Source organism: Hemitrygon akajei, chromosome 4 (genome assembly GCF_048418815.1).
Source record: "Hemitrygon akajei chromosome 4, sHemAka1.3, whole genome shotgun sequence".
NCBI lineage: Eukaryota > Metazoa > Chordata > Chondrichthyes > Myliobatiformes > Dasyatidae > Hemitrygon > Hemitrygon akajei.
This window is the reverse complement of record NC_133127.1, coordinates 8,791,556-8,818,312: the sequence shown is the minus strand read 5'-3', so window position 1 is coordinate 8,818,312 and position 26,757 is coordinate 8,791,556. Positions and strand designations below refer to the sequence as shown.

General features: G+C 44.2%; 1 protein-coding gene across 4 annotated transcripts in view; it reads left to right on the top strand.

Annotated features, from left to right (window-relative positions):
- The window catches only part of LOC140726113 (sideroflexin-5-like), a 263,726-nt gene that overhangs the window by 158,521 nt on the left and 78,448 nt on the right, over positions 1 to 26,757 (top strand). For 2 of the 4 annotated variants that reach the window (XR_012098577.1, XM_073042066.1), the window contains 2 exons: positions 6,027 to 6,144; positions 22,605 to 23,225. Coding sequence is in view for 2 of the 4 variants with exons in the window: in XM_073042066.1 (XP_072898167.1) it covers positions 6,027 to 6,144; positions 22,605 to 22,652 (166 nt within the window). In the remaining 2 variants the exon portion in view is untranslated. Of the gene's footprint in view, positions 1 to 6,026; positions 6,145 to 22,604; positions 23,226 to 26,757 lie in introns of those variants that run through there. The other 2 variants (XR_012098576.1, XM_073042065.1) reach the window with 1 other exon arrangement.

The following is a 26,757-nucleotide window of genomic DNA, read 5'->3' as shown; positions in this document are numbered from 1 at the left end:
AATCAGTTCAAAATCTCCCAAACAACGCTCACAAGCCACCTTACCAGAATGATGATGTGTCCAGTTCCACTGCAACTTGCACAGAGCTGCCTGGTTAATCTCTTACGGATCCCACCTAACCTAGAAATGGTCCCAGTGATCCAGTTACTCCACACATGTAGCCTGAGATTTAACCCATCCTCCTTTACATAGACCAGGTTGCTCATGGCTTCACTAGTAATTCAGGGATTACCATTCGAAGCCAGCTCCAGTGGACTGGGTAGATGATTTTCCACTGCATCCAAGTTCTGACCACCACTTGGACCACTGGACCTGGACTGGTAAGGCTGAGTGAGTGGAACTGCCCCAGTGCAAATGGCTTTTCCACTTTAAAAACTCTCCTGCAGAGGACGTCATCAGATATGACAGACAACCACCACCACCATCACATTCAAAGTCAACAACATAGGATCAGATAAGTAGTATTCACAAGGAAAATATAAGTTAAACATGACTTTTACAAGAAAGAACACCAGAAACTGGCCATGTTAGTGCAAAGTGATTGAAGTGTTGCTGAACTGGTGATTACGTTTGTGCTGGTTGGTTTAGGAACTGAATAACTGAAGGAGAGTAGTTGTTCCTGAACCTGGTGGCATGGGTTTCAGGCTTCCATCTGGTGTAACTTATTCTCAACACAGTAACAGGTCCTTCCACTGCAATGAGCCCGAGATGCCCAATTATACCCATGTGACCAATTAACCTGGAATGGGGGAGCAAACCAGAGCACCCGGGAGACAGCACAGGGAGAACATAGAAACTGCTTACATACAGTGGCGGGAATTGAACCTGAGTCAATAGCAAACGCTAACTACTACACTACTGTGCCTCCCATAGCTGCAATAAAGATGGCACAGCCCAGATGCTGGGGATCTTTGATGATGGATGATGCCTCCTTGAGGCAGAGCGTCCTGTAGCTGCTACCGATGATGGGGAGGGGTGTGCCTGTGACCTATTGGGCTCAGTGCACTGAGTGTCTGCCCAATACATCACATTGAGCAGAGATCCTGCTCTTCCACCTAGTTTATTCAACTCCTGTCTATCCCCATCGGTACCTGGAAGTTCATCAGCCACTGCAGGACCAGTGATATCTGAGGATTCTTTGTTTGCAGTTGAGGGAGCTCAAATGAACAGTCAAGATGACACAGGGCTGTGTTCTGTATCACAGCTCGGGCTTAGTTGTTTTAATAGACTTTTTAGGTTCATTGAATTGAATTGACTTTATTTCTTACATCCTTCACATGAGGAGTAAAAAGCTTTATGTTACGTCTCCATCTAAATGTGCAATCATAGTAATTTATAATAATTTATAATAAATAGAACAGTCAATATAATATGGAATACACTCAAATCAGCGTGAATTCATCGGTCTGATGGCCTGGTGGAAGAAGCTGTCCTGGAGCCTGTTGGTCCTGGCTTTTAAGCTTCAGTACTGTTTCCCAGATGGTAGCAGCTGGAATAGATTGTGGTTGGGGTGACTCGGGTCCCCAATGATCCTACGGGCCCTTTTAACACACCTGTCCTTATAACTGTCCTGATTCATGGGAGGTTTACAACTACAGGTGCGCTGGGCTGTCCACACCACTCTCTGTAGAGTCCTGCGATTAAGGGAAAAACTGTTCCCATACCAGGCAGTGATGCAGCCAGTCAGGATGCTCTCAATTGTGTCCCTGTAGAAAGTTCTTGGGATCTGGGGGCCTATACCAAACTTCCTCAACCGTCTGAGATGAAAGAGGCGCTGTTGTGCCTTTTTCACCACACAGCTGGTGTGTACAGACCACATGAGGGCCTCGGTGATGTTGATACCGAAGAACTTGAAGCTGTTTACCCTCCCAACCGCAGAACCACTGATGTCAATAGGGGTTAGCCCATCTCCATTCCTCCTGTAGTCCACAGCCAGCTCCTTTGTTTTTGCGACATTGAAGGAGAGGTTATTTTCTTGACACCACTGTGTCAGAGAGATGACTTCTTAGCAGGGAGTTAGGGGTCTGGGATGTGGGGCAATTGAAGGATAGGCTGGATTCTAAGCCTTCACTCCACATTCAAAGGCCAGCAACATGGATGTTAGGCTGGCAGAGCAGAGGGGATGAAGGCTGGGGCCTCCCACCCCCCACTGTCTGCAAGAATCAGAATCAGGTTTATTATCACCGGCATGTGACGTGAAATTTGTTAACTTAGCAGCAGCAGTTCAATGTAATACATAATCTAGTAGAGAGAGAAAAAATAATAATATATAAATAAACAAGTAAATCAATTACGTATATTGAATAGATTATTTAAAAATGTGCAAAAACAGAAATACTGTATATTAAAAAAAAGTGGGGTAGTGTCCAAAGCTTCAAAGTCCATTTAGGAATTGGATGGCAGAGGGGAAGAAGCTGTTCCTGAATCACTGAGTGTGTGCCTTCAGGCTTCTGTATCACCTACCTGATGGTAACAGTGAGAAAAGGGCATGCCCTGGGTGCTGGAGTCTTTAATAATGGACGCTGCCTTTCTGAGACACCACTCCCTAAAGATGTCCTGGGTACTTTAAGATGGAGCTAACTAGATTTACAACCTTCTGCAGCTTCTTTCGGTCCTGTGCAGTAGCCCCTCCATACCAGACAGTGATACAGCCTATCAGAATGCTCTCCACGGTACAACTATAGAAGTTTTTGAGCGTATTTGTTGACGTGCCAAATCGCTTCAAACTCCTAATAAAGTATAGCTGCTGTCTTGCCTTCTTTATGACTACATCAATGTGTTGGAACCAGGTTAGATCCTCAGAGATCTTGACACCCAGGAGCTTGAAGCTGCTCACTCTCTCCACTTCTGATCCCTCTATGAGGATTGGTATGTGTTCCTTCATCTTCCTGAAGTCCACAATCAACTCTTTTGTCTTACTGACATTGAGTGCCAGGTTATTGCTGCAGCACCTTTCCACTAGTTGGCATATCTCACTTCTGTACGCCCTCTCGTCACCACCTGAGATTCTACCAACAATGGTTGTATCATCAGCAAACTTGTAGATGGTATTTGAGCTATGCCTAGCCACACAGTCATGTGTATACAGAGAGTAGAGCAGTGGGCTAAGCACACACCCTTGAGATGCGCCAGTGTTGATCTTCAGTGAAGAGGATATGTTATCACCAATCTGTACAAACTGTGGTCTTCCGGTTAGGAAGTTGAGGACCCAATTACAGAGGGAAGTACAGAGGCCCAGGTTTTGCAATTTCTCAGTCAGGGTTGTTAGAATGATGATATTAAATGCTGAGCTATAGTCGATGAACAGCATCCTGACGTAGGTGTTTGTGTTGTCTAGGTGGTCTCAAGCCATGTGAACAGCCATGGAGATTGCGTCTGCCATTGACCTATTGTGATGATAGGCAAATTGCAATGGGTCCAGGTCCTTGTTAAGAAAGGAGTGCAGTCTAGTCATAACCAACCTCTCAAGCATTTCACCACTGTCAATGTGAGTGCTACTGGGCGATAGTCATTAAGGCAGCCCACATTATTCTTCTTTGGCACTAGCATAATTGTTGCCTTTTTGAAGCAAGTGGGAACTTCTGCCCGTAGCAGTGAGAGGTTGAAAATATCCTTGAATACTGAATCCTTGGCACAAGTTTTCAGAGCCTGACCAGGTACCCCATTAGGACCTTCTGCCTTGTGAGGGTTCACTCTCTCTAAAGACAGTCTAACGTCGGCCTCTGAGACAGAGATCACATGGTCATCAGGTGTGGCAGGGATCTTCACAGCTGTAGTTGTGTTCTCCCTTTCAAAGCATTCATAGAAGGCGTTGAGTTCATCTGGTAATGAAGCATCGCTGCCATTCATGCTATTGGGTTTTGCTTTGTAGGAAGTAATGTCTTGCAGTCCCTGCCAGAGTTGCCGTGCATCTGATATCGCCTCCAACCTCATTTGAAATTGTCCCTTCACCCTTGAAATAGCCCTCCGCAAATCATACCTGGTTTTCTGGTACAGGCCTGGGTTGCCAGACCTGAATGCCACAGATCTAGCCTTCAGCAGATGACGTACCTCCTGGTTCATCCACGGCTTTTGGTTTGGGAATATACAGTAAGTCTTTGTGGGCACACACTCATCCACACAGGTTTTAATGAAGTCAGTAACAACTGCAGCATACTCATCCAGATTCAAAGTTGAATCCCTGAAGACAGAGTCCTGTAGGCACTCCTGTGCTTCCCTTGTCCAAACCTTCTTGGTTCTCACTACTGTTGCTGCAATCTTTAGTCTCTGCCTGTACTCAGGGAGTAGAAGTACAGCCAGGTGATCAGACTTCCCAAAGTGAGGGCATGGAATAGCACAGTAGACATTCTTGATGGTGGTGTAACAGTGGTCTAGTGCGTTGTTTCATCTGGTATTGCAAGTGATCTGTTGATGGTAATTGCTTAGTGATTTTTTCAGACTCGCCTTGTTGAAATCTCCCAAAACGATGGTGAAGGCGTTAGAGTGTGCTGTTTCATGCATGTTGATCCCATTGCTCAGATCATCTGCTTGACATTGGCCTGCTACCAGAATGACCCCAGAGAACTCCTGTGGAAGGTAAAAAGGACGACACTTTACTGCTAGATGTTCCAGGTCTGGTGAGCTGAATTGGGACAGCACTGATATATTCGTGCACCAAGAAGAATTGATCAGTGTTTTCCGAAATCAGGGTTCCACATGGGCAGGAGGTTACTGGGGTCGGTGACCCAGTGGGTAGCAGGGTCAGTGACACAGGAGGTACCAGGATCAGCGACGCGGGAGGTACCAGGGTCGGTGACCCGGGAGGTACGCGAGTCAATGAAACCAGAGACTGAGGCCTAGTGTTCGGGCTGTTACCATGCATGGATCTGGAGCTCAAGCCTGAAGTTTAGGTCCTCATTCAATGTCCTGGGTAGGTATCGAAGTTCAAAGCCTGAAGGTTGATTGGAAGTCCAGATCGAAGTGCAGTGGTCAATCAGACGTCCACTCGAGGCCCAATGGTTGGAGCTCCAAGTCTGCGAGTCCACCGGGGATGTCAAAGGTCCAATGTCTGTGAACCTATGAGTCTACTGGAGGCCGAAGGCTGAAGACAGACTGTCCTAGGATTAGAGGACCGTATATGTGCGTGGCTGCTTCCTGTGTTGGTCTGCCAAGCATTGTGGACCTGGAGCTGGAGTATGTGACAGCATTTGAGGACTGTCCACAGCACATCCTTAGGTGTGTAGGTTGTTAACACAAACATAACTTTGTAGATAGGTTATTGCAAGCAGGCTTTTTTTTCTGAGGTTGGGTAAGACTAAAACTAGAGGTCATGGGTTAAGGATGAAACGTGAAATGTTTAAGGGGAAAATGAGGGGAAATTTCTTCACTCAGAGGGTTGTGATTGTATGGAATAGGCTGCACAAGTGATGAATACAGGTTCAATGGCAATATTTAAAAGAAGTTTGGATCGGTATATGGATGGGAGGGGTATGGAGGTCTGTGGTCTGGGTGCAGGTCGATGGGAGTAGGCAGAATAGATTTGGATAGGTATGTGGATGGGAGGGGTATGGAGGGCTGTGGTCCCGGTGCGGGTCGATGGGACTAGGCAGAATAGATTTGGATAGGTATGTGGATGGGAGGGGTATGGAGGGCTGTGGTCTACATACAGGTCGATGGGACTAGGCAGAATAGATTTGGATAGGTATGTGGATGGGAGGGGTATGGAGGGCTGTGGTCCCGGTGCGGGTCGATGGGACTAGGCAGAATAGATTTGGATAGGTATGTGGATGGGAGGGGTATGGAGGGCTGTGGTCTACATACAGGTCGATGGGACTAGGCAGAGTTATAGTTTGGCATGGAATAGATAGACTAGATGTCGTGTTCTATGACAAATGATGCATTTTATTGTATGTTTCAATGTACATGTGATAAATAAATCTGAATCTGATTCTGAGAGGAAACAGCAGGGAAAATCTATCCCGTCCACATTTAGTGAGATGAAGGGTAGGAAGGGTCATACTTACCTTTCTTTCTTTCTTTCCATTCAGAACTCGGATGCTGAGAGCATATCCAAGACTGACTCTTCCGCTGCATAGCCTCGTGTGCCTGGCTGCCTTTGGATTTGCGCTGCCTGTTGCCATCAGCCTCTTCCCACAGATGTCAGAGGTCAGTAAATACATTGCTCTGTTTTTCATTAGAATGGCTCATTAGCTTATCTGGAAAGTGGTCTCCTGACACTTCATCTGCATGTCTATCGGAGTCGTCTCCCGGGGCGGCCTCCTCTATATTGGTGAGACCCAATGCAGAAGGGAAGTATGTTTTCCAGCACCTTCGCTCCATCCACAAGAAACAGGATTATCCGGTGGCCAACCATTTAAATTCCACTCCCCACTCCCATACCAACATGCTGGTCCATGTTCTCCTCTACTGCCACTCTCAGGTTGAATGACACCTCATATTCCACCTGGGTAGTCTCCAACACAACAGCATGAACATCAATTCCTCTAACTTCAGATAATTTATCTCCCTTCCCCTTTCCTCTTTTTCCACTCCACACCCTAGTTCCCTTCTTACCTCACCTCACCTACCTGATTCCTTCTTCTTTGGCCCTTTACCTCTTCCAGCTTCTCACCCAGCTACTTCCCCTTCACCTGGTCTCACCTATCACCTGCCAGCTTATTCCTTTCTCTTATTCTGGCTTCTTTGCTCTTCCTTTCCAGTCCTGGTGAAGGGTCTTGGCCTGAAACATCAAGTTTATTTGCCTCCTTAGACGCTGCCTGACCTTAATTTCATGTTCTTTAGCTTTATTGACCTCCGATAAGGGGAATAGTTTCCTCTACTCTGAACTATGATTCTCCCACCTTCTCCCAGAAACCTTAGCCAACCCCCACCTTTACCAGTCAAGAACCTTCCCCGCATGTCTCCTTTCCCTCTCCCACTTTAAACCTGTGTCATTTAGTATTTGACATTCCCACCCTGCCCTTTCCCCACTCATACCCCACCTGTGGTAAGCAACACAGTTGTACGCTTTCTCCCTCACCTGGTCTCACCTGCCAGTTTATACTACTTCCCCTCTCCACACCTGGCATGAAGGGTCTCAGACCAAAGTGTCAACTATTTATTCCTCTCCATGGATGCTGCCTGACCTGAGTTTTGCTCTGGATTTCCAGCATCTGCAGAATCTCTTGTGTCTGTGTCCAAGCTATGATTTGTCTTTTTGAAAAGTGTTATTCTGTTTCACAGAATAGTTCATTGTCAGCAGGGCCATTCTAGCATTGAGAGTGTCATCCATGAGTACACAGGAGTCCTGAAATCCTTTCACTTCAATTAATGTCAACGGCTTGCTCCGGAGATGGAGTGTCATTTTCCTGCAGCTCTCCACTAGTTAATGTGCCTGTTCAGGAGAGAGGATTGACTGGGAGAAAAATGAGTAATTTTCATTGTGTAATTTAAATATATATCATTGTATTTAGTCAGTTTCTATTTTAATATTTGAAATTATTTTAAATAATTGTTATATGGTTAACAACTTCTTCCCCTCTGCCATCTGATTTCTAAATGAACATTGAACCCATGAACACTACCTCACTACTTTTTAAAAAAATTTATGTTTTTTTCACTGCTTAGTTAACTTAACTATTTTGTATAATTATAGTTAGGTATTATAGTTATGGATATATAATTATAGTTTTTATATAATTATAGTAAGTTGTGAGCATGCTTTCTTGGTGACAGAAGCATTGCAATACCGGTGAGCTGCCCCCAGTACACCCAAAGTTCAATGTAAGTTTATGATCGATATTAAGGTATGTCAGTATATACAATCTTGACATTCATTTTCTTGCGGGCATTCACAGTAAATGTCTGCAAGAAAATAAGTGGGTGCCACGGTAGTGTAACAGCTCGCCCGACCATAGAGTAGCATTGGAGCATCGGAGTTCAGAGTTCAAACCTGACATCCTCTGTAAGGAGCTTGTATGTCCCCCTCGTGGAATGTGTGAGTTTTCCCCTGGTGCTCCACACACAGTCCAGAGGTTAACTGGTTATGGTTGGGATATGATTAAATCAGAGCTGTCGGGGACTGCTGGGCGGTGCAGCTCAAAGAGTCGGAAGGGCCCACTCCGCACTGCATTGCTAAATAAATGAATACAAGAAGCACAATAGAAACTCCGTACCCAACGGGACAGATGAACATGTGCAAAGCAACAAGCAGTGCAGATACAAGACAAAATAAAAGGGAAAACTTTCAACAGAATTTACTTCAAGGCTTAAAAAAAATCGTCCAAACAGAGCTCAATAGTAAACATATACCAAAGGCAATAAACACTTTCACTATACCCATATTAGTGTATTCTTTGGCATTTATCTCAGGCCAAAATGGATCTAGAACATTTACAAAGAAAAATTGGAACTGAAATGACAAACGCCATGTACACTCTAACACAGTTAAATTGACACTACCTAGGACAGAAGGAGGAAGAGGAATAACAGACATAAAAATTTACGCAAGCCAAAAAAAAACTTTTAAGGATATACTTTCATGAACAAAAACAGGATTCAGCACTCCAGGCAAGCATATGCAATTCTGATAAGAAGTACACGTCACTAAACTTAAATGAGGGCTCAACTCAGAAAAAAGAAGAAATGATCACTATTGAAGAAAAAGTTAACCAATGGAAGAGCATAACCCTCCATGGAAGACATCCCCATGATCTGAGCAGGCTAGATGTCAAGAAGGAAGTGCCAAACGCCTGGCCCAGAGTTAGAGACCTCTTCCCAGAAACAGAAGGCTTCCTCGTAGCAATACAGGACTAGGTGGCTAACACAAAAAAAGATGAAAGATGTATGTAGATAAAAGACCAACAAATTCCAAATGATAAATGTAGAAAATTCCAAGAGAAACCAGAAACAATCTAACACATTGCAGGATCCTGTAGCAGTTTAACTCAATCTGATTGCTTACACAGGCACAATCACCATTCATCAAAAGCTTGCTTTAAAATACAAACTCATAAAAGACACCATGCCTTACTATAAATACAAACCTGATCCAGTTTTAAAGTCAGAATCCTACAAATTATATTACAACAGATCCATTATTACAGGAAAGACAATCCATAATACCCATCTGGATATAATATTAAAGGAAGAATAACTTACTGAATAGATTTAGCCATTCCAAACACATAGCATATAGAAATCAATAAGTGAAAAACACCAGAAATATGCTGAATTAAAAGAGGAAATTGAAAGACTATGGAACATGAACAGGGTATACATTGTTCCAATAGTAATATCTACAACTGGTATCATCCCAAAGTCACCACACAATAACATTAAACAATTAGGCCTACACAGCAATATTTATGTCAATCTCCAGAAAGCCACAAAAGTAATCCAAAAGCTCCTAGCAATTGAGAAGTGAGTGTGCTTGGCTATGTCCTTACCAGCTTGAGCTGAGAGAAAATAATAGTAATAATAATAAATAAGAGAAGCTTGGACAGGTACATGGATGATAGGGGTATGGAGGGCTATGGTCCTGGTGCAGGTTCTTGGGACTAGCACTTTAAATGGTTTGGCATGGACTAGATGGGTTGAAGGGCCTGCTTCATATTTTTCTATGACTCTTCTGTGACTCTAAATAAGCAGTAAATATCGAGAACATGATATGAAGACATCCTCAGGCGGTGTTGATCGTTGATGCAAATGATGCATTTCACTGTATGTTTCAATATTCCAGTGTACATGTGACAAATAAAGCCACAGCATAAGATGAGCAGATTCCATTTTTGTGTGGTGTGAAGGGTGACCAGTACCCATGGAACTGTAATCCATGATAAGAAATGCCACAGAGTAGGGAAATGACCACAGAGGTTCAGTGATAACACGATGCCATCCACCTAACCTGCTATGGTTCAGTGATAACACGATGCCATCCACCTAACCTGCAGTGGATTATTGCAGGGCACAATTAACCAGAGCCTCTAATGAAACCCTGTTCGCACATTGTTCAGAGAAAAGGTCACTGTCTCCAAGATTACAGCTGTGACACACCACCTGAATGAGCTTTTTGAAAAGACACAAGTATTAATGACCTCTTTCTATTTATTTTGCAAAGATCCTGCTTTTAAATTCTGTGACCAACCTCCACTGGTTCTTGGGTGGCATGGTAGCGTAGCAGTCAGCATAACGCTTTGCAGCACCAGTCAGGGTTCAATGCCCACCGCTGTCTGTAAGGAGTTTGTACGTTCTCCCCATGACTGCATGGGTTTCCTCTGGGGGGCTCCAGTTTCCTCCCACGGTCCAAAGACGTACTGGTTGGTAGTTAATTGGTCATTGTTAATTGTCCCATGATTGGGCTAGGATTAAATTGGGGGATTTGATGGTGCGGCTCAAAGGGCAGAAGGGCCTATTCCATGCTGTATCTCAATAAATTGTCACGAGGTGGGGGCAAGGGTGCTGGGAGAGGACCCACAAGCAGGACACAAACCGTCTTTCTTAGGTTCAATAAAATAGCGTTTATTACTCGCTACACAGAGAACCAGGAAATCAAGGAGGACAAAGAGGAACACGAACCTCGGACTAGGGGACTAGGGACTTGAATCGCCGCGGACCTTGGGCTTGGAAACTGGGAACTTGGATCACCGCGGATCTTGCACCTGGAAACTGGGAACTTGGATCACCGCGGACCTTGCACCTGGAGACTGGGAACTTGGATCGCCGCGGACCTTGGACTTGGACATTGGGAACTTGGATCGCCGTGGACCTTGGACCTGGAGACTAGGACCTTGAATCGCCACAGCCAGAATGAGGACACCTGGATCACCGCAGCCAGAACATGGATACCTAAACACAGGACAGGAACAGCCTTCAACTCAGGCACCGAGCCGGGACTTTTCTTCGAGGGATAGACATGGACACTGGGCATGAACGTTGAGCCAGGACTCCACCTTCAACTCACCCCTGGCAGTTTGACCTTGCCCGGACTCACTCTGGCAAAGGAAGGCGAATGGCCAGCACTCCGATGCGGGCTGGATAACTCTGGCTTGTGGTAGCGACGGTGACTTGCTAATGCTTCCTAACACTCTCACCTTGAACGGCTAAAGCCAGGGGCTTATAAGCTGCCGGTTCGGGTCGAGAGTAGGTGACCTTAATGGCCAAGCTCAAGGGACACATGGAACAGAATTAGAAAGGAAAAAGGAGTCACTGGTCCGGATCATAATGCAACTTAACTAAATTTAAAGGGGAACCGATCCGGACCATGACATAAATAAATAATTTGATAAAAAGTAAGATCCAGGTTCAATTCCCACCGCTGTCAATAAAGAGTTTGTACGTCTCTCCTTGACTAATCGGTGTTCCTCCAGGTGCTGCGGTTTCCTCCCACATTCCAAAGATGTACGGGTCAAGATTAGTACGTGTGGGCATGCTATATTGAGGTTGGAAGCCTGGGGACACTTGTGGGATGCTCCCAGCACATCCTCAGGCTGTGTTGGTCGACTGTACTTCCTTAGAAGGTTGGCGTCATTCAATGTCTGTAGTGAGATGCTGAAGATGTTCTATAGGTCAGTTGTGGAGAGCGCCCTCTTCTTTGTGGTGGCGTGTTGGGGAGGAAGCATTAAGAAGAGGGACGCCTCACGTCTTAATAAGCTGGTAAGGAAGGCGGGCTCTGTCGTGGGCAAAGTACTGGAGAGTTTAACATCGGTAGCTGAGCGAAGGGCGCTGAGTAGGCTACGGTCAATTATGGAAAACTCTGAACATCCTCTACATAGCACCATCCAGAGACAGAGAAGCAGTTTCAGCGACAGGTTACTATCGATGCAATGCTCCTCAGACAGGATGAAGAGGTCAATACTCCCCAATGCCATTAGGCTTTACAATTCAACCGCCAGGACTTAAGAACTTTTTAAAAGCTATTATTAATGCTTTTTGAGATAGTGATTTAGATGCATATCATATTTTTTACTGAGTTAAGTATTGTATGTAATTAGTTTTGCTACAACAAGTGTATGGGACATTGGAAAAAAGTTGAATTTCCCCATGGGGATGAATAAAGTATCTATCTATCTATCTAATACAAGATGACATATTTCACTGTAAGTTTTGATATTGCAAAACTTATTATTTTATCCATTATTGCTATAAGTTTGCCTTTGATCAACATGGTCCCTGTTCATCAATTGACCAACCAGTCGACACTAGTAACCAGCGACTCAACTGTACCAATGAAAATCTCACTGCTGCAGTAGTTCCCGCAATTGCACTTGTCTCTCCATCACTCTGATCCAACTCACAGCCCGGAGTTTCTGGATCCTGAGCTACAAGTTTTACTCACATCACTTGGGCAATTTAAATAAAGAATAATGTGAGCTAGTCACAGGCAGATCACTGTATAGAACTAAGATCTGTTTGTGCCGAGGAAGGGAATGTTGGTGAGAAATGCATACAAAATGCTGGAGGAACTCAGCTAGTCAGGCAGCATCCGTGGAGGGGAATAAACATACAGCGTTCAGGGTTGCTTATAGGTTATGATGTCAATCTGGGTGCCTATGAGGAAGTCAGGGGTTCATAATTTCTCTTCCCCCTTACTTTCCAGTACTGATAAAGGATTTCGGCCCAAATCAACGACTGTTCATTCCTCTCTATAGATGCTGCCTGACCTGCTGAGTTCCTCCAGCATATAGTGTTTGTTGCTCGGGATTTCCAGCATCTACACAGTATCTAGCATGAATGCAACTTAATTCAGTTTCTCTCTCCGCAGATGCTGCCTGACCTGTTGAGTCACACAGAACATAGAACAGTACAGCAGAGGAAAAGGCCATTCAGCCCACAATGCTGTGAAAACTAATGTGTTAAGTTGTGGCAGATGAATGTGCATGAAATGGAAGGATGTGGATATTGTGTAGGCAGAAGGGATTAGTTTAGTTGGCCATCTGATTACTAATTTAATTGGTTTGGCACAACATTGTAGGCCAAAGGGCCTGTTTCTGTGCTGTACTGTTCTATGTTCTGTAATACAGAGGTAGGACAGAAATCAAGGACTTTCTTCTAGGCAAAGCAAAATAAAATCAACACTAACAAAGTAGAGGATGAATTTCTATAACGTATGTTGAGATTAGGTGACGGGGAGGGTGGAATACATCTCTACCAAAGGAGCACCTCACCAGCATCATTTTTTAGTGGTATAATATCAACTCTCACCTCCTTTTTACTCTTTATATAACTGCAAATACTTTATATTTGTAGTTGCTTTATATTTTGTGGCCTCCGTCGGTCGTGGTCGACCATGGGTACCACACCTCTGGTAGTCACTGGTTTGTGGCCTCTCCAGGGCACAAGCCAGGGCAGAGTTGATGTGGAGATCCGTCTGTTGCCCATGCAGTGGGACCCCCCTCTCCATGCTGATGACACGTCCAAAGGAACGACGGAAGTCGATACAGTTTGGTGCCAGCAGCATCACAGGAGTTGCCGTGCCGGTGCTGGGTACAGCAGTCAGCCGCCTTCGGGACTCTGACTCCGGATTTTTCCTTGGGGTTTACCCCCAAAACCTTTCCTGTGAGTGGGTATAGCTGCAAGGTAGTGGAGTTTTGAAATTGGGGTTTTAAGGCGCCAGTGGTCCACCTTTGCCCCTTCTCCTGTCAGTGAGAACAGCTCCGCCGGGCATAAGAACTATGCCACATGTTGGCCAGGAGTTGGACTTACCGGTAGTTGTCAGAGACTGTTTGAGACGCACGCCATGACGAGCATTTGTTTAGCAGTGGGAGCTCGTCCCCACTACCACCCTTCGGCTATGACTACCCTTTGAGCCTGCTTTATATTATTGGCTAGTTTGCCCTCATATTTCATCTTTTCCCTTCTTATAGCTTTTTTTTAGTTGTTTTTTTTTGTTGGATTTTAAAAGCTTCCCAATCATCCAACTTCCCACTCACTGTTGCTGCCTTTTATGCCCTTTCTTTGGCTTTTATCCAGTCCTTAACTTCCCTTGTCAGCCACGGTTACCTACACCAGCAACTTGAGAACAACTTCTTCTGTGGGACGTATCTGTCCTGCGCCTTGTGAAGGACAGATTCCCAGAAACCAGCCATCTCTGCTCTGCTGTCATCCCTGCCAGTGTCCCTCTCCAATCCACCTGGGCAAGCTCCTCTCTCATGCCTCGTAATCCCCTTTATTCCATTGCTTTATTGATACATCTGAGTTATGCTTCTCCCTCTCAAACTGCAGTATGAATTCAGTCACATTATGGTCACTGCCTCCTAAGAGTTCCTTTACATTGGCTCCCTAATAAGATCCGGGTTATTATACAACAGCCAATCTAAGATAGCTTTTCCTCGAGAAGGCTCAAGCATGAGCTGCTCTAAAAAGCCGTATCGTAGGCATTCAACAAATTCCTTTCCTTTTGATCTGACACCAACCTGATTTTCCCAACCCTTTGCATATTGAAGTCCCCCTTTACAATTGTGTCATTACCCTTATTACATGCCTTTTCCAGCTCCCTTTGTAATCTGAGCCCGACATCTTGGCTACTATTTGGAGGCCTATATATGATTCCCACAGTGGTTTTTTTACCCGTGCAATTTCTTAATTCCACCCACAAAGATCCAACATTTTCTGACCCTATGTCACCTCTTTCTAAAGATGTAATTCCATCTCTTACCAACAGAGCCACACCACCACCTATGCCTTCCTGCCTGTCCTTTCGATACAAAGTTTATCCTTTGATGTTGAGCTCCCAACTATGGCCTTCTTTCAGCCAAGACTCAGTGATGCCCACAGCGTCATACCGACGTTGCGCCATGAGTTTGTCCACCTTATTCTGAATGCTACAAGCATTTAAATTCAGCACCTTCACTCCTGCATTCTTTGCCCTTTTGAATGGTGCCTCTGTGGTACAATTTAACTCTTTGCTCTGTCTGCATTTGTACCCTGTCGTTGGCTTGTCCTTCCTTACATTCATGTTACACCCATCATCTACTTGTAAACCTGTTGGCTCATCCTCAGTTCTGTCATACTGGTTCCAATCCTCCTGCCATATTATGTCAAACTACTCCCAACAGTTCTAGTAAACCTGCCCACAAGAATATTTGTCCTCTTCAGATTCAATTACAACCTGTCCCCTTTGTACAGGTCCCACCTGCCCCAGAGAGGTCCCAATTATCCAGAAATCTGAATCCCTGCCCTCTCCTCCAGTTCTTCTTCCACACATTTATCTGTCACCTCATTCTATTCCTGTCCTCACTGTTGCATGGTACAGGCAGAAATCCCAAGATTTCTACCCTTGAGGTCATGCTTCTCATCTTCCTTCCTAACTCCCTGTGTTCTGTTATCAGGGTCTCCTCCCTTTTCCTGCCTATGTCGTTAGTACCAATACATACCATGACTTCTGGCTGCTCACCCTCCATTTTCACGACATTGTGGACATATTCAGAAACATCGTGTATCCTGGCACCCAGGAAGCAAACCACCATGCATGTCTCCGTTTCACGTCCACAGAATCGCATATCTGCCCTCCTGAGTATAGGGTCCCCTATTATTGCTGCCATCCTCTTCAGTTCCCAACCCTTTCGAGCTACAGGGCCAGACGAGGTGCCAGAGGCACAGCCGCTGTTGCTTCCCCCAGTTAGGTTATTCCCCCCCCCCCCCAACAGTACTCAAAATGGAGTACTTATTGTTGAGGGAACGGCCACAGGGGTGCTATCCACTATCTGACATTCTCCCCTCTCCTAACAGTCACCCATTTATCTGTCTCCTGCAGCCTTGGAGTGACTACCTTCCTGTAGCTCCTGTCTATCACTGCCTCACTTTCCCTAACAAGTTCCCTAATATGGTCTCCAAGAGGCTGCATCTCGATACACCTTGTGCAGATGTGGCCATCAAGGAGGCTGGAAGTCTCCCGGAAATCCCACATCTGACATCCAGAGCAGACATACCCCTATTCTCTCAAGATTTAAATAAGAATTAAGGAAAGAATTTACCTACTTACCTTGCCTCCGCCTGTTCTCGCTGAAGCCGTTGAGCCAAAGCCTTACTACTCTGCCTCAGACTACTCGGATGCTAACTGCTACCACAATGACCACTCCACTAGGTGGTAACTCTCTTTTATAGAGACTGGATTTTTAAAGCTCTTTGCTGTCTCTGCACAGGAAAGCTCCTGTTGCATCTATGCAGTACTCAAATCAATGACTCCCATCGAAAAACTTCCTTCTTTTTAAAGCTCTTTGCTGGACCTGCACGGAAACGTTTCTTTTGCATCTGCGCAGTACTCCAATCAATGTAACATCTTCCCTTGCCAGCCTACAGGTCACCCTTGGGCAAGGTGTAGCGCCTACTTAGCATCCTCTCCAACCAACCCCCCAGATCAGCTGGTGCAGATCACATGTCCTGGTTATGTGACCACTGACGCCAGGTAGACAATCTCTGAAGAGTATTGATAATTGCTGGGGTCACCCGTCGTGTAAAGATATAGCCCAGAAGGCAATGGCAAACCACTTCTGTAGAAAAATCTGCCAGGAACAATCATGAACAATGGAAGGACCATGATCACCCATGTCAGACAACACGAACAATGTTGAAATTAATTAATAGGTGACTAGATGCTGGAATTGAGAGCAAATATAATCTTCTGGGAACATTCAGCGGGTTAGCAAGCATCTATGGAGGCAGATAAGTATTCGACATTTTGGGTCCAGAGCCTGTATCTGGGACAGTGAATCAAATTGCTCTACCAGACTCCAACACAACATGTAACCTCAGACCTTCAGCTCCGAACTACAGAAATCCTTCAGCTATGATTCTGAGATGGCCACAACGTCATACCTGACAACCTGTAATAGCACAAAAAGATCATACACCATATTTCCTATACTCCACACCTTGAGTGCTGTATTTGCTACCCTTAATGATTCTGCATCCCTAATGCACTGATACTCACCCTGCTGGCTGCAATCTACTCCTCTGCCTGCCCTTCCAGACAGTTTGACTGCACGCTATCTGTACTTATTTACCGTCCGTCCTATCCTGAGCCCCTTCATTCCAGTTCTCATTCCCCCTGTCAAATTAGTTTAAACCCACCCAACAACTCTAACAAACCTGCCCATGAGAATATTGGTCCTCTTGGGTTCAGGTGCAACCTGTAACTTTTGTACAGGACATACCTCCCCTAGAAGAGATCCCATGATCCAAAAACCTGAAGCCCTGCCCCCTGCACCAGCTTCTCAGCCATGCATTTACCTGCCAGGTCATCCTGTTTCTACCTTCACTGGTGCGTGACACAGGCAGCAATCCAGAAATTACTTCCTTGGAGGACCTGCTTCTCAGCTTTCTGCCTAGCTCTCTAAATTCTCTCTTCAGGACCTCTTTGCTTTTCCTTCCAATGTCATTGGTACGAATATGTACCAAGACATCTGGCTGCTCTCTCTCCCCCTCCAAAATGCTGTGGATGATAAAGACCAATTTGAAAAACACAACAAATATAAATACATAAGGTAGTTTAAATACATATATTGATTGTATGTCCATAAAGTGGCACTAGGTACAGAAGAGTCTACAGGAAATGATAAAGTAGTGGTGGTTGGGGATATGGTAAGGTGGGTTAGTGGGTGGAGGTGTTGATCTGTCTTACTGCTTGTAGAAAGTAACTGTTTTTGAGTGTAATGGTTGTGATGTGGATGCTGCTTAGCCTCCTCCCCGATGGGAGTGGACAAACAGTGCATGAGCAGGGCGTGTGGGATCCTTCACGATGTTCCTGGTCCTTTTCCGGCACCTTTCTGTATACAAATACAGTGCAAAAGTCTTAGGAACCTGAGATTTATTTTTTTTATATATATTTTTTTTATTTTAGAACTTTATCTTTTGTCTTCTGCATTTGTGTCATTAGAAAAGAGGAAATTTTAGATTTCCAAACATTAATTTTCCAAAAAAATTAAATGTTACAGAGAATTTTTTGAATTTCATTAAATAAAGTAATATAGACTTTTCAAATAGAAACTTGAGTACAAAAGCGAGCGATACAGCCAGTCTGCAGAACTGTGGCAAGTTCTCCAAGATGCTTAGAATAACCTACCAGCCGATTTTCTTAAAACTCATGACAATGTACCTAAAAGATTGATGCATTTTAAAAGGCAAACGGTGGTTACACCAAAAATTGATTTAGTTTCGTTTTTTTTTACTGTTTACTGCTCTTTATCGTAAATTTTTGAAACTTAGAAAATTTTCATTATATTTGAAAACATCTTTGCTTTACAGAATTTATTTTACATGTTTCTAAGACTTTTGCACAGAACTGTATACGTCCTTAATGGCAGGTAGGCTGGACAATTACAGGACAATTTACAATTACCTACTAACCCAGTAAATATAACATAACGAAATTATACCACTATCAGTATGAAAAGTTGTAAGACGACAGCAGGGATTCTTTGCTCTTACAATTTTGTATAATTAATGCTTAATTTATGACTTTTTTGCTTCTAAATGTTGAGCCTCTAATACCAAGTGCCTGTGATACTGCTGCAGAAAGTTTCACATTACACCTCTGCACATGAATACTTATGCATATGGAAATAAACTCAACTTGTCAGCGTACTGCTGACAACAGTAACAAGTGTAGTTATACAGTATATTAGAAAGTTAAATTAAATAAGTAGTGCAAAAAATGGAAAAGAAGTAGTGAGGTGGTGTATAGGGGTCCAGTGCCCATTCAACAATCAGAAGGCAGAGGGGAAGAAGCTGTTCTGAAATCGTTATGTTTATCTTCAGGCTCCTGTACCTTCTCCTTGATGGTAGCAATGAGAAGAGGACTTGTTCCGGATAATGGAGGTCCTTATTGATGGATGATGTCTTATTGAGGCACCACCTCTTGAAGATGTCCTCGATGACGGAGAAAGCTGGCCAATCAGCAGCATCTAATCACCTCCGGTAATCCAACAATGCTTCCCAAGCCTGTGACTTCTCCCACAAAGGACAATTAAGAGGCATCAGTCAATAATCTGGGACATGCCCTCTTCTCATTGCTACCATCAGGGAAGAGGCACAGGAGCCTGAAGACACACATTCAAGGTTTTAAGAACAGCTTCTACACCTCTGCCCTCAGATTTCTGAATGGCCTATGAACACTACCTCACCATTGGCCACTTATTTATTTATTTGTTATTGTAACTTGCTGTGATTTTTTTTATGTGTCACACTGTACTGTTACAACAAAACAACAAATTTACCGACATAGAGTACCATGCAAAGTCTTAGGCACGTATATATAGCTAGGATGCCCAAGACTTCTGCACAGTAATGTGCTGTATTAATCTTACGTAATGCACTGTACTGCTGCTACAAAAAGAACATTAATGACATACGTGTGTGATGATAAACCTGATTCTGATACAGGTCTCTATTGTGGACTGAGGCAGGGAGAGGGGAATCATTGTTGGTAAAAGGGGAAGGGAGGGGGGTGGGAGCGGGAAGCATCAGAGAGACATTCTGTAATGATCAGTAAACCAATTGGTTGGAATCAAGTTACCTTGCCAGGTTTCTCAGGGTTGGGTGTGTCTGCACCCGTGCGACTTCCCCGCCGCGGCACTCCTTCTCTGCTACCCGTCACGCAGCCCTCCACCCTCACCATTCCCAACGCCTTTTCCTCCTGCCAGATTTACAAACATGCTCTCCATGTTGGCAAATGCAGTATTGTGCCAAAGTCTTGGGCACCCTGGCAATATACTGAATGTGCCTGCGTATGTCACTGATACTAAACCTGTTTCTGATCCTGATTCTGTATTGGATGTTTAAAGGGTTTTGCTGTTTAGTTGTGGTATCTCTGTTGGACACAGGCAAGTAGCAGGAAGATGGTGCATTGGTGTTGGATGCTGAAGGGGGGCATAATGAGCCAGGATTGATGTTACAATAATGGGATCGGTTCTGTTTCGGATGTATGAGAAATGTTGAGATACTGGATTAGGTCTCTCAATTCTTCAAGCTTGGTGATTGGTATATTGTCAGATTTACCAGGACACAGTGAAAAAACTTTGGCATGCCATCCAAACAGGTCATTTCACCATATCAGTGCATTGAGGTCGTTCAAAGGGAAAACAATAACAGAATGCAGAATGGCAAACACGAGGAAATCTGCAGATGCTGGAAATTCAAGCAACACACACAAAATGCTGGTAGAACACAGCAGGCCAGGCAGCATCTATAGGGAGAAGCGCTGTTGACACTTCATCCTGACGAAGGGTCTTGGCCCAAAATGTCGACAGCACTTCTCCCTACAGAATGCAGAATAAAGTGTTACAGTTGCAGTTCAGGCAGACGATAGATGCAAGGCCTTTAGAAGGTATATTGTGAGTCCAGTGTCCATCTTTTTGTATAAGGTTTGTTCAGTGGTCATAAAACAACAGGGTACAAGCCCTTGAGCCTGGTGGTGTGTGCTTTCAGGCTTTTGTATCTCCTGTCTGATGGAAGAGGGGAGAAGAGAGAATATCTGGGGTGAGTAGGTCTTCGATTATGCTGGTTGCTTTACCGAGGTACTGGGAAGTGCCTCCATGGAGAGGAGACTGGTTTCCGTGATATGCTGAGGTGTGTCCACAACTCTCTGCAGTTTCTTGCAGTCAAGAGCAGTTGCCATAGCAAGTTAGAGTGATAGAGCACTGTAGCAGAGAAACAAGTCCTTTGGCCCATCTAGTTCATGGTGGCCTGGTCCGATGTATCTGTACCTAGACCACAGTGCTCCATACGCCTCTCATTCAGTTGAGATACATTCTGATAGGATGCGTCTGTGCAAATTGTTAGGTGTTGATGGGGACGGTCTGAATTTCTGTTACCTCCTGAGAAGTAGACTCTTAGATAGGTACATGGAGCTGAGAAAAACAGAGCATTATGCAGTAGGGTAATTCTAGGCAGTTTCTAGAGTAGGTTACATGGTCGGTACAACATTGTGGGCCGAAGGGCCTGTACTGTGCTGTAATTTCTATGTTCTATGTGCTGGTGAGCTTTCTTGACCATGGCATCAACGTGACCATAAGACCATTAGACACAGGAGTAGAATGTGGCCATTCTGTCCATCAAGTCTGCATTGCCATTCCATCATGGCTGATTTATTATCCATCTCAACCCCATTCTCCTGACTTCTCTCCTAAGAATCTATCAACCACACCTTTAATGACTTGGCCTCCACAGCCACCTGTGACCATGAATTACACAGATTCACCACCCTTGGGCTAAAGAAGTTCCTCCTCATCTCTGTTCTAAATAAACATCCATCTATTCTGAGGCTGTGCCCTCTGGTCTCTGACCTCTCTCATTAAAAAGGCATTTTCATCCACAGAACTGCTGCTCACTGGATATTTCTTATTTTTCACAACATTCTTTGTTGTGTGTGACAATCCCAGGAGATCATCAGTCTCTGAAATACTCAAATCATCCTGTCTGGCACCAACAATCATTCCACCTGGGTCAAAGTCACTTAGATCACATTACTTCCCCATTCTGATGTTCGGTCTGAACAACAACTGAACCTCTTGACCATGTCTACATGCTTTTATGCATTGAGTTGCTGCCGCATGATTGGCTGGTTAGATATTTGCATTAATGAATAGGTGTACCAGCATACATAATAAACCGACCACTGAGTGTATATCTGTCCTATTTTCTACCTCCCAGGAACACACCTGAGAAGTCACTGTGTTAGGAGGTTTACTCTGTTTAAAACTTCTGCTCTGGGAATCTTTGATCAAAATGGCAGCACGATTGCGTAGTGGTTAGCATTTAGGAAACATCCTTCCTACATCCACTCTATCCAGACCTTTCAATATTTGATTGGACCATGGTTGGACCAGGACAGGCTATTGGTGATGTTCACTCCTAGGAACTTGAAGCTCTCAACTCTCTCAACCTCAGCACTATTGGCGTAGACAGGACCCCATGTAGAGACCCCGTTTCTGCAGTCAATGTCAGCTCCTTTGTCATGCTGACACTGAGGGAAAGAAAGGTTGTTGTCATGACACCAATGCCCCACTGTGCCTCCGTCCATTCTAAGTCTCAGTCCATTTTTAATAATGTTAACACGTACGTTGCATCAATCTGCATCTCAGTTCTTCTCTGTAAAGTTGCAGTGATGGTGTACACAGGGTGCCAACTGTGTAGCTCCACAATTGCTGTTTATTCAGCGGAATAGGAGTCACTCACTGAGTAACCATATGGAGGTTCCTGTTTGTTCAGCTGGGTGACGGTTACACAGTGTGCATCTCCAAGCACTTCCTGTGTATTCAGCAGTGTGAGGGTCACTCACTGGGGAACAGTATGGAGCATTTTCAGCAGAGCTAAGGGCGCTAGTTTATGCGGTAGGGTAAATATTACTCATCGTGTAGCTGCCCTGGCAACGTTTGATGTGGTAACATAGAATATTCTCCGTTCTACACTCAGTGGCCACTTTATTAGATACCTCCTGTTTGTGGTCTTCTACTGCTGTAGCCCATCCACTTCAAGGTGCAGCGTGTCGTGTATTCAGAGATGCTCTACTGTACACCACTGTTGTAACACACGGTTACTTGAGTTACTGTCGCCTTCCTGTCAGCTGTCAGCTAGAGCCAGTCTAGCCATTCCCCACAGAACTCTCATTAACAAGATGTTTTTGTCCATAGAACTGCAGCTCTCTGGATGTTTCTTGCTTTTCACACCATTCTCTGTAAAGTCCAGAGACTACTGAGCTACCCGGGAGATCGGCAGTTTCTGAGATACTCAAACTACCCCGTCAGGCACCAACTATTACTCCACAGGCAAAGTCACCTAGTTGCCAATGCTTCCCCATTCCGATGTTTGTCTGAACAACAACTGAACCTCTTGACCGTGTCTGCAAGCTTTTATGCATTGAGTTGCTGCCACATGATTGGCTGATTAGACATTTGCATTAACGAGCAGGAGTACAGGTGGCTACTGAGTGTATAATCTGTCCTATTCTCTGCCTCCCCTGAGCACACCTGAGAGGGCAGTATGACAGGAGATTCACACTGTATCAAACCTCGGTTCTGCATGCTCTGCGAATCTTTGATAGAAATTGCGGCACAATAGTGGATCAGTTAGCATGATGCTTTACAGTGCCAACAATCACTGACCGGGGCTCAATTCCCACCAGAGTCTGTAAGGATTTTGTATGCCTTCCCCATGACTGTGAAGGTTCCTGCAGAGTTTCACATTCCAAAGTCATACGTGTAATGCTAACCCTTAGTTATGGTATGTTGGTGCCACTTGCAGACTGCCCAGCACAGTGCCTGCTGATTTGATATAAATGTTGAATTTCATTGTATAGTTGTGTGCACGTGGCAAATAAAGCTCATCTATAATCTTTGACTTGGTAATTGGTTTATTACTTTAACACATACAGTGAAAAGCTCTGGTTTGTGTTCCATCCAGACAGATCATTCAGGTACATCGAGGTGGTACAAAAGGACAATGGAACGCAGAGTATAGTGTCACAGCTACGGGGAAAGTGTAGTGCAGACAGACAAACAAAGTGAAAAGGCCACGACAATCTCTACCTGAACACAGCTCTTCCCACAGAGATGGGAACTCAGACACATTGGTATCAACTAAGTTGGCCAGAGGGTGGCCAGTTCCCCATAAATCAGGTGGAATGGAGACACCTCTTTTTCCCTTATTAGAGAGAGAGAACCTGTGGTATGTTGAACTCCTGAGTGAAACACAGTCTTTGGGATAACTGCAAGTCTGTATCTTAGCTATTGCTTTGCACACGCTTGAGTGCAATGCTCGCCTTTTTTTGCCAGTGAGGGGAGGGAGGATTGTTGCTTGCTGCCACTTACATGCCGGAGGGGGGAGCCGGAGGTGGGGGGGGGGATCTTTGAGGTTCTCACATTTGGCTGTTGTTCATTCTTTGGAGCACTTCTCTGTTTTTGTGAATGGTTGCAAAGAAAAAGCATTTCAGGATGTATATTGTATACATTTCTCTGACATTAAATTGGACCTTTGAACCTTTGGTAGCATTAGCTATCACAGAACCAGTGATCACAATCGTACATCAATTCCCTCAACATACTCTCCCTGTGACGGCATGAGTTTCTTCCGGGTGTTCCAGTTTCCTTCTTCATTCCAAAGACATACAAGTTAGTAACGGCTAGTAAGCTGTGGGCACGCTACTTTGGCACCAGAAGCATGGCGACACGTGCGGGCTGCCCCAACACACCCTCGGACTGTGTCAGTCGTTGACACAAACAACACATTTCACTGCATGTTTCGATGTTCATGAGACAAATAAACTAATATAACCATAAGCATATAACAATTACAGCACGGAAACAGGCCATCTCGGCCCTTCTAGTCCATGCCGAACGTTTACACTCACCTAGTCCCACTGACCTGCACTCAGCCCATAACCCTCCATTCCTTTCCTGTCCATATACCTATCCAATTTTACTTTAAATGACAATACCGAACCTGCCTCTACCACTTCTACTGGAAGCTCGTTCCACACAGCTACCACTCTCTGAGTAAAGAAATTCCCCCTCATGTTACCCTTAAACTTTTGCCCCTAACTCTCAACTCATGTCCTCTTGTTTGAATCTCCCCTACTCTCAATGGAAAAAGCCTATCCACGTCAACTCTATCTATCCTCCTCATAATTTTAAACACCTCTATCAAGTCCCCCCTCAACCTTCTGCGCTCCAAAGAATAAAGACCTAACTTGTTCAATCTTTCCCTGTAACTCAGGTGCTGAAACCCAGGTAACATTTTAGTAAATCTTCTCTGTACTCTCTATTTTCTTGACATCTTTCCTATAATTCGGTGACCAGAACTGTACACAATACTCCAAATTCAGCCTTACCAATGCCTTGTACAATTTTAACATTGCATCCCAACTCCTATACTCAATACTCTGATTTATAAAGGTCAACATACCAAAAGCTTTCTTCACCACCCTATCCACATGAGATTCCACCTTCAGGGAACTATGCACCATTATTCCTAGATCACTCTGTTTTACTGCATTCTTCAATGCCCTACCATTTACCATGTATGTCCTATTTGGATTATTCCTACCAAAATGTAGCACCTCACACTTATCAGCATTAAACTCCATCTGCCATCGCTCAGCCCACTCTTCTAACTGGCCTAAATCTCTCTGCAAACTTTGAAAACCTACTTCATTATCCACAATGCCACTTACCTTAGTATCATCTGTATACTTACTGATCCAATTTACCACCCCATCATCCAGATCATTAATGTATATGACAAACAATATTGGACCCAGTACAGATCCCTGAGGCACACCACTAGTCACCGGCCTCCAACCTGACCAACAGTTATCCACCACTACTCTCTGGCATCTCCCATCCAGCCACTGTTGAATCCATTTTACTACTTCAATATTAATTCCTAACAATTGAACCTTCCTAACTAACCTTCCGTGCGGAACCTTGTCAAAGGCCTTACTGAAGTCCATATAGACAACATCCACTGCTTTACCCTCTCAACTTTCCTTGTAACCTCTTCAAAAAATTCAATAAGATTTGTCAAACATGACCTTCCATGCACAAATCCATGTTGACTGTTCCTAATCAGACCCTGTCTATCCAGATAATTATATATACCATCTCTAAGAATACTTTCCATTAATTTACCCACACTGACGTCAAACTGACAGGCCTATAATTGCTAGGTTGACTCTTAAAACCCTTTTTAAACAATGGAACCACATGAGCAATACGCCAATCCTCCGGCACCATCCCCGTTTCTAATGACATTTGAAATATTTCTGTCAGAGCCCCTGCTATTTCTACACTGACTTCCCTCAAGGTCCTAGGGAACATCCTGTCAGGATCCGGAGATTTATCCACTTTTATATTCCTTAAAAGCGCCAGTACTTCCTCCTCTTTAATCGTCATAATTTCCATAACTTCCCTACTTGTTTCCCTTACCTTACACAATTCAATATCCTTCTCCTTAGTGAATACTGAAGAAAACAAATTGTTCAAAATTTCCCCCATCTCTTTCAGCTCCACACATAGCTGTCCACTCTGATTCTCTAAGGGACCAATTTTATCCCTCACTATCCTTTTGCTATTAATATAACTGTAGAAACCCTTTGGATTTATTTTCACCTTACTTGCCAAAGCAACCTCGTATCTTCTTTTAGCTTTTCTAATTTCTTTCTTAAGATTCTTTTTACATTCTTTATATTCCTCGAGCACCTCATTTACTCCATGCTGCCTATATTTATTGTAGATATCTCTCTTTTTCCTAACCAAGTTTCCAATATCCCTTGAAAACCATGGTTCTATCAAACTTTTAACCTTTCTTTTCAACCTAACAGGAACATAAAGATTCTGTGCACTCAAAATTTCACCTTTAAATGACCTCCATTTCTCTATTACATCCTTCTCATAAAACAAATTGTCCCAATCCACTCCTTCTAAATCCTTTCGCATCGCCTCAAAGTTAGCCTTTCTCCAATCAAAAATCTCAACCCTGGGTCCAGTCCTATCCTTCTCCAAAATTATATTGAAACTAATGGCATTGTGATCACTGGACCCGAAGTGCTCCCCAACACATACCTCCGTCACCTGACCTATTTCATTCCCTAACAGAAGATCCAACACTGCCACTTCTCTAGTCGGTACCTCTATATATTGCTGCAAAAAAATATCCTGCACACATTTTACAAACTCCAAACCATCCATCCCTTTTACAGAATGGGCTTCCCAGTCAATGTGTGGAAAATTAAAATCTCCCACAATCACAACCCTGTGCTTACTACAAATATCTGCTATCTCCTTGCAA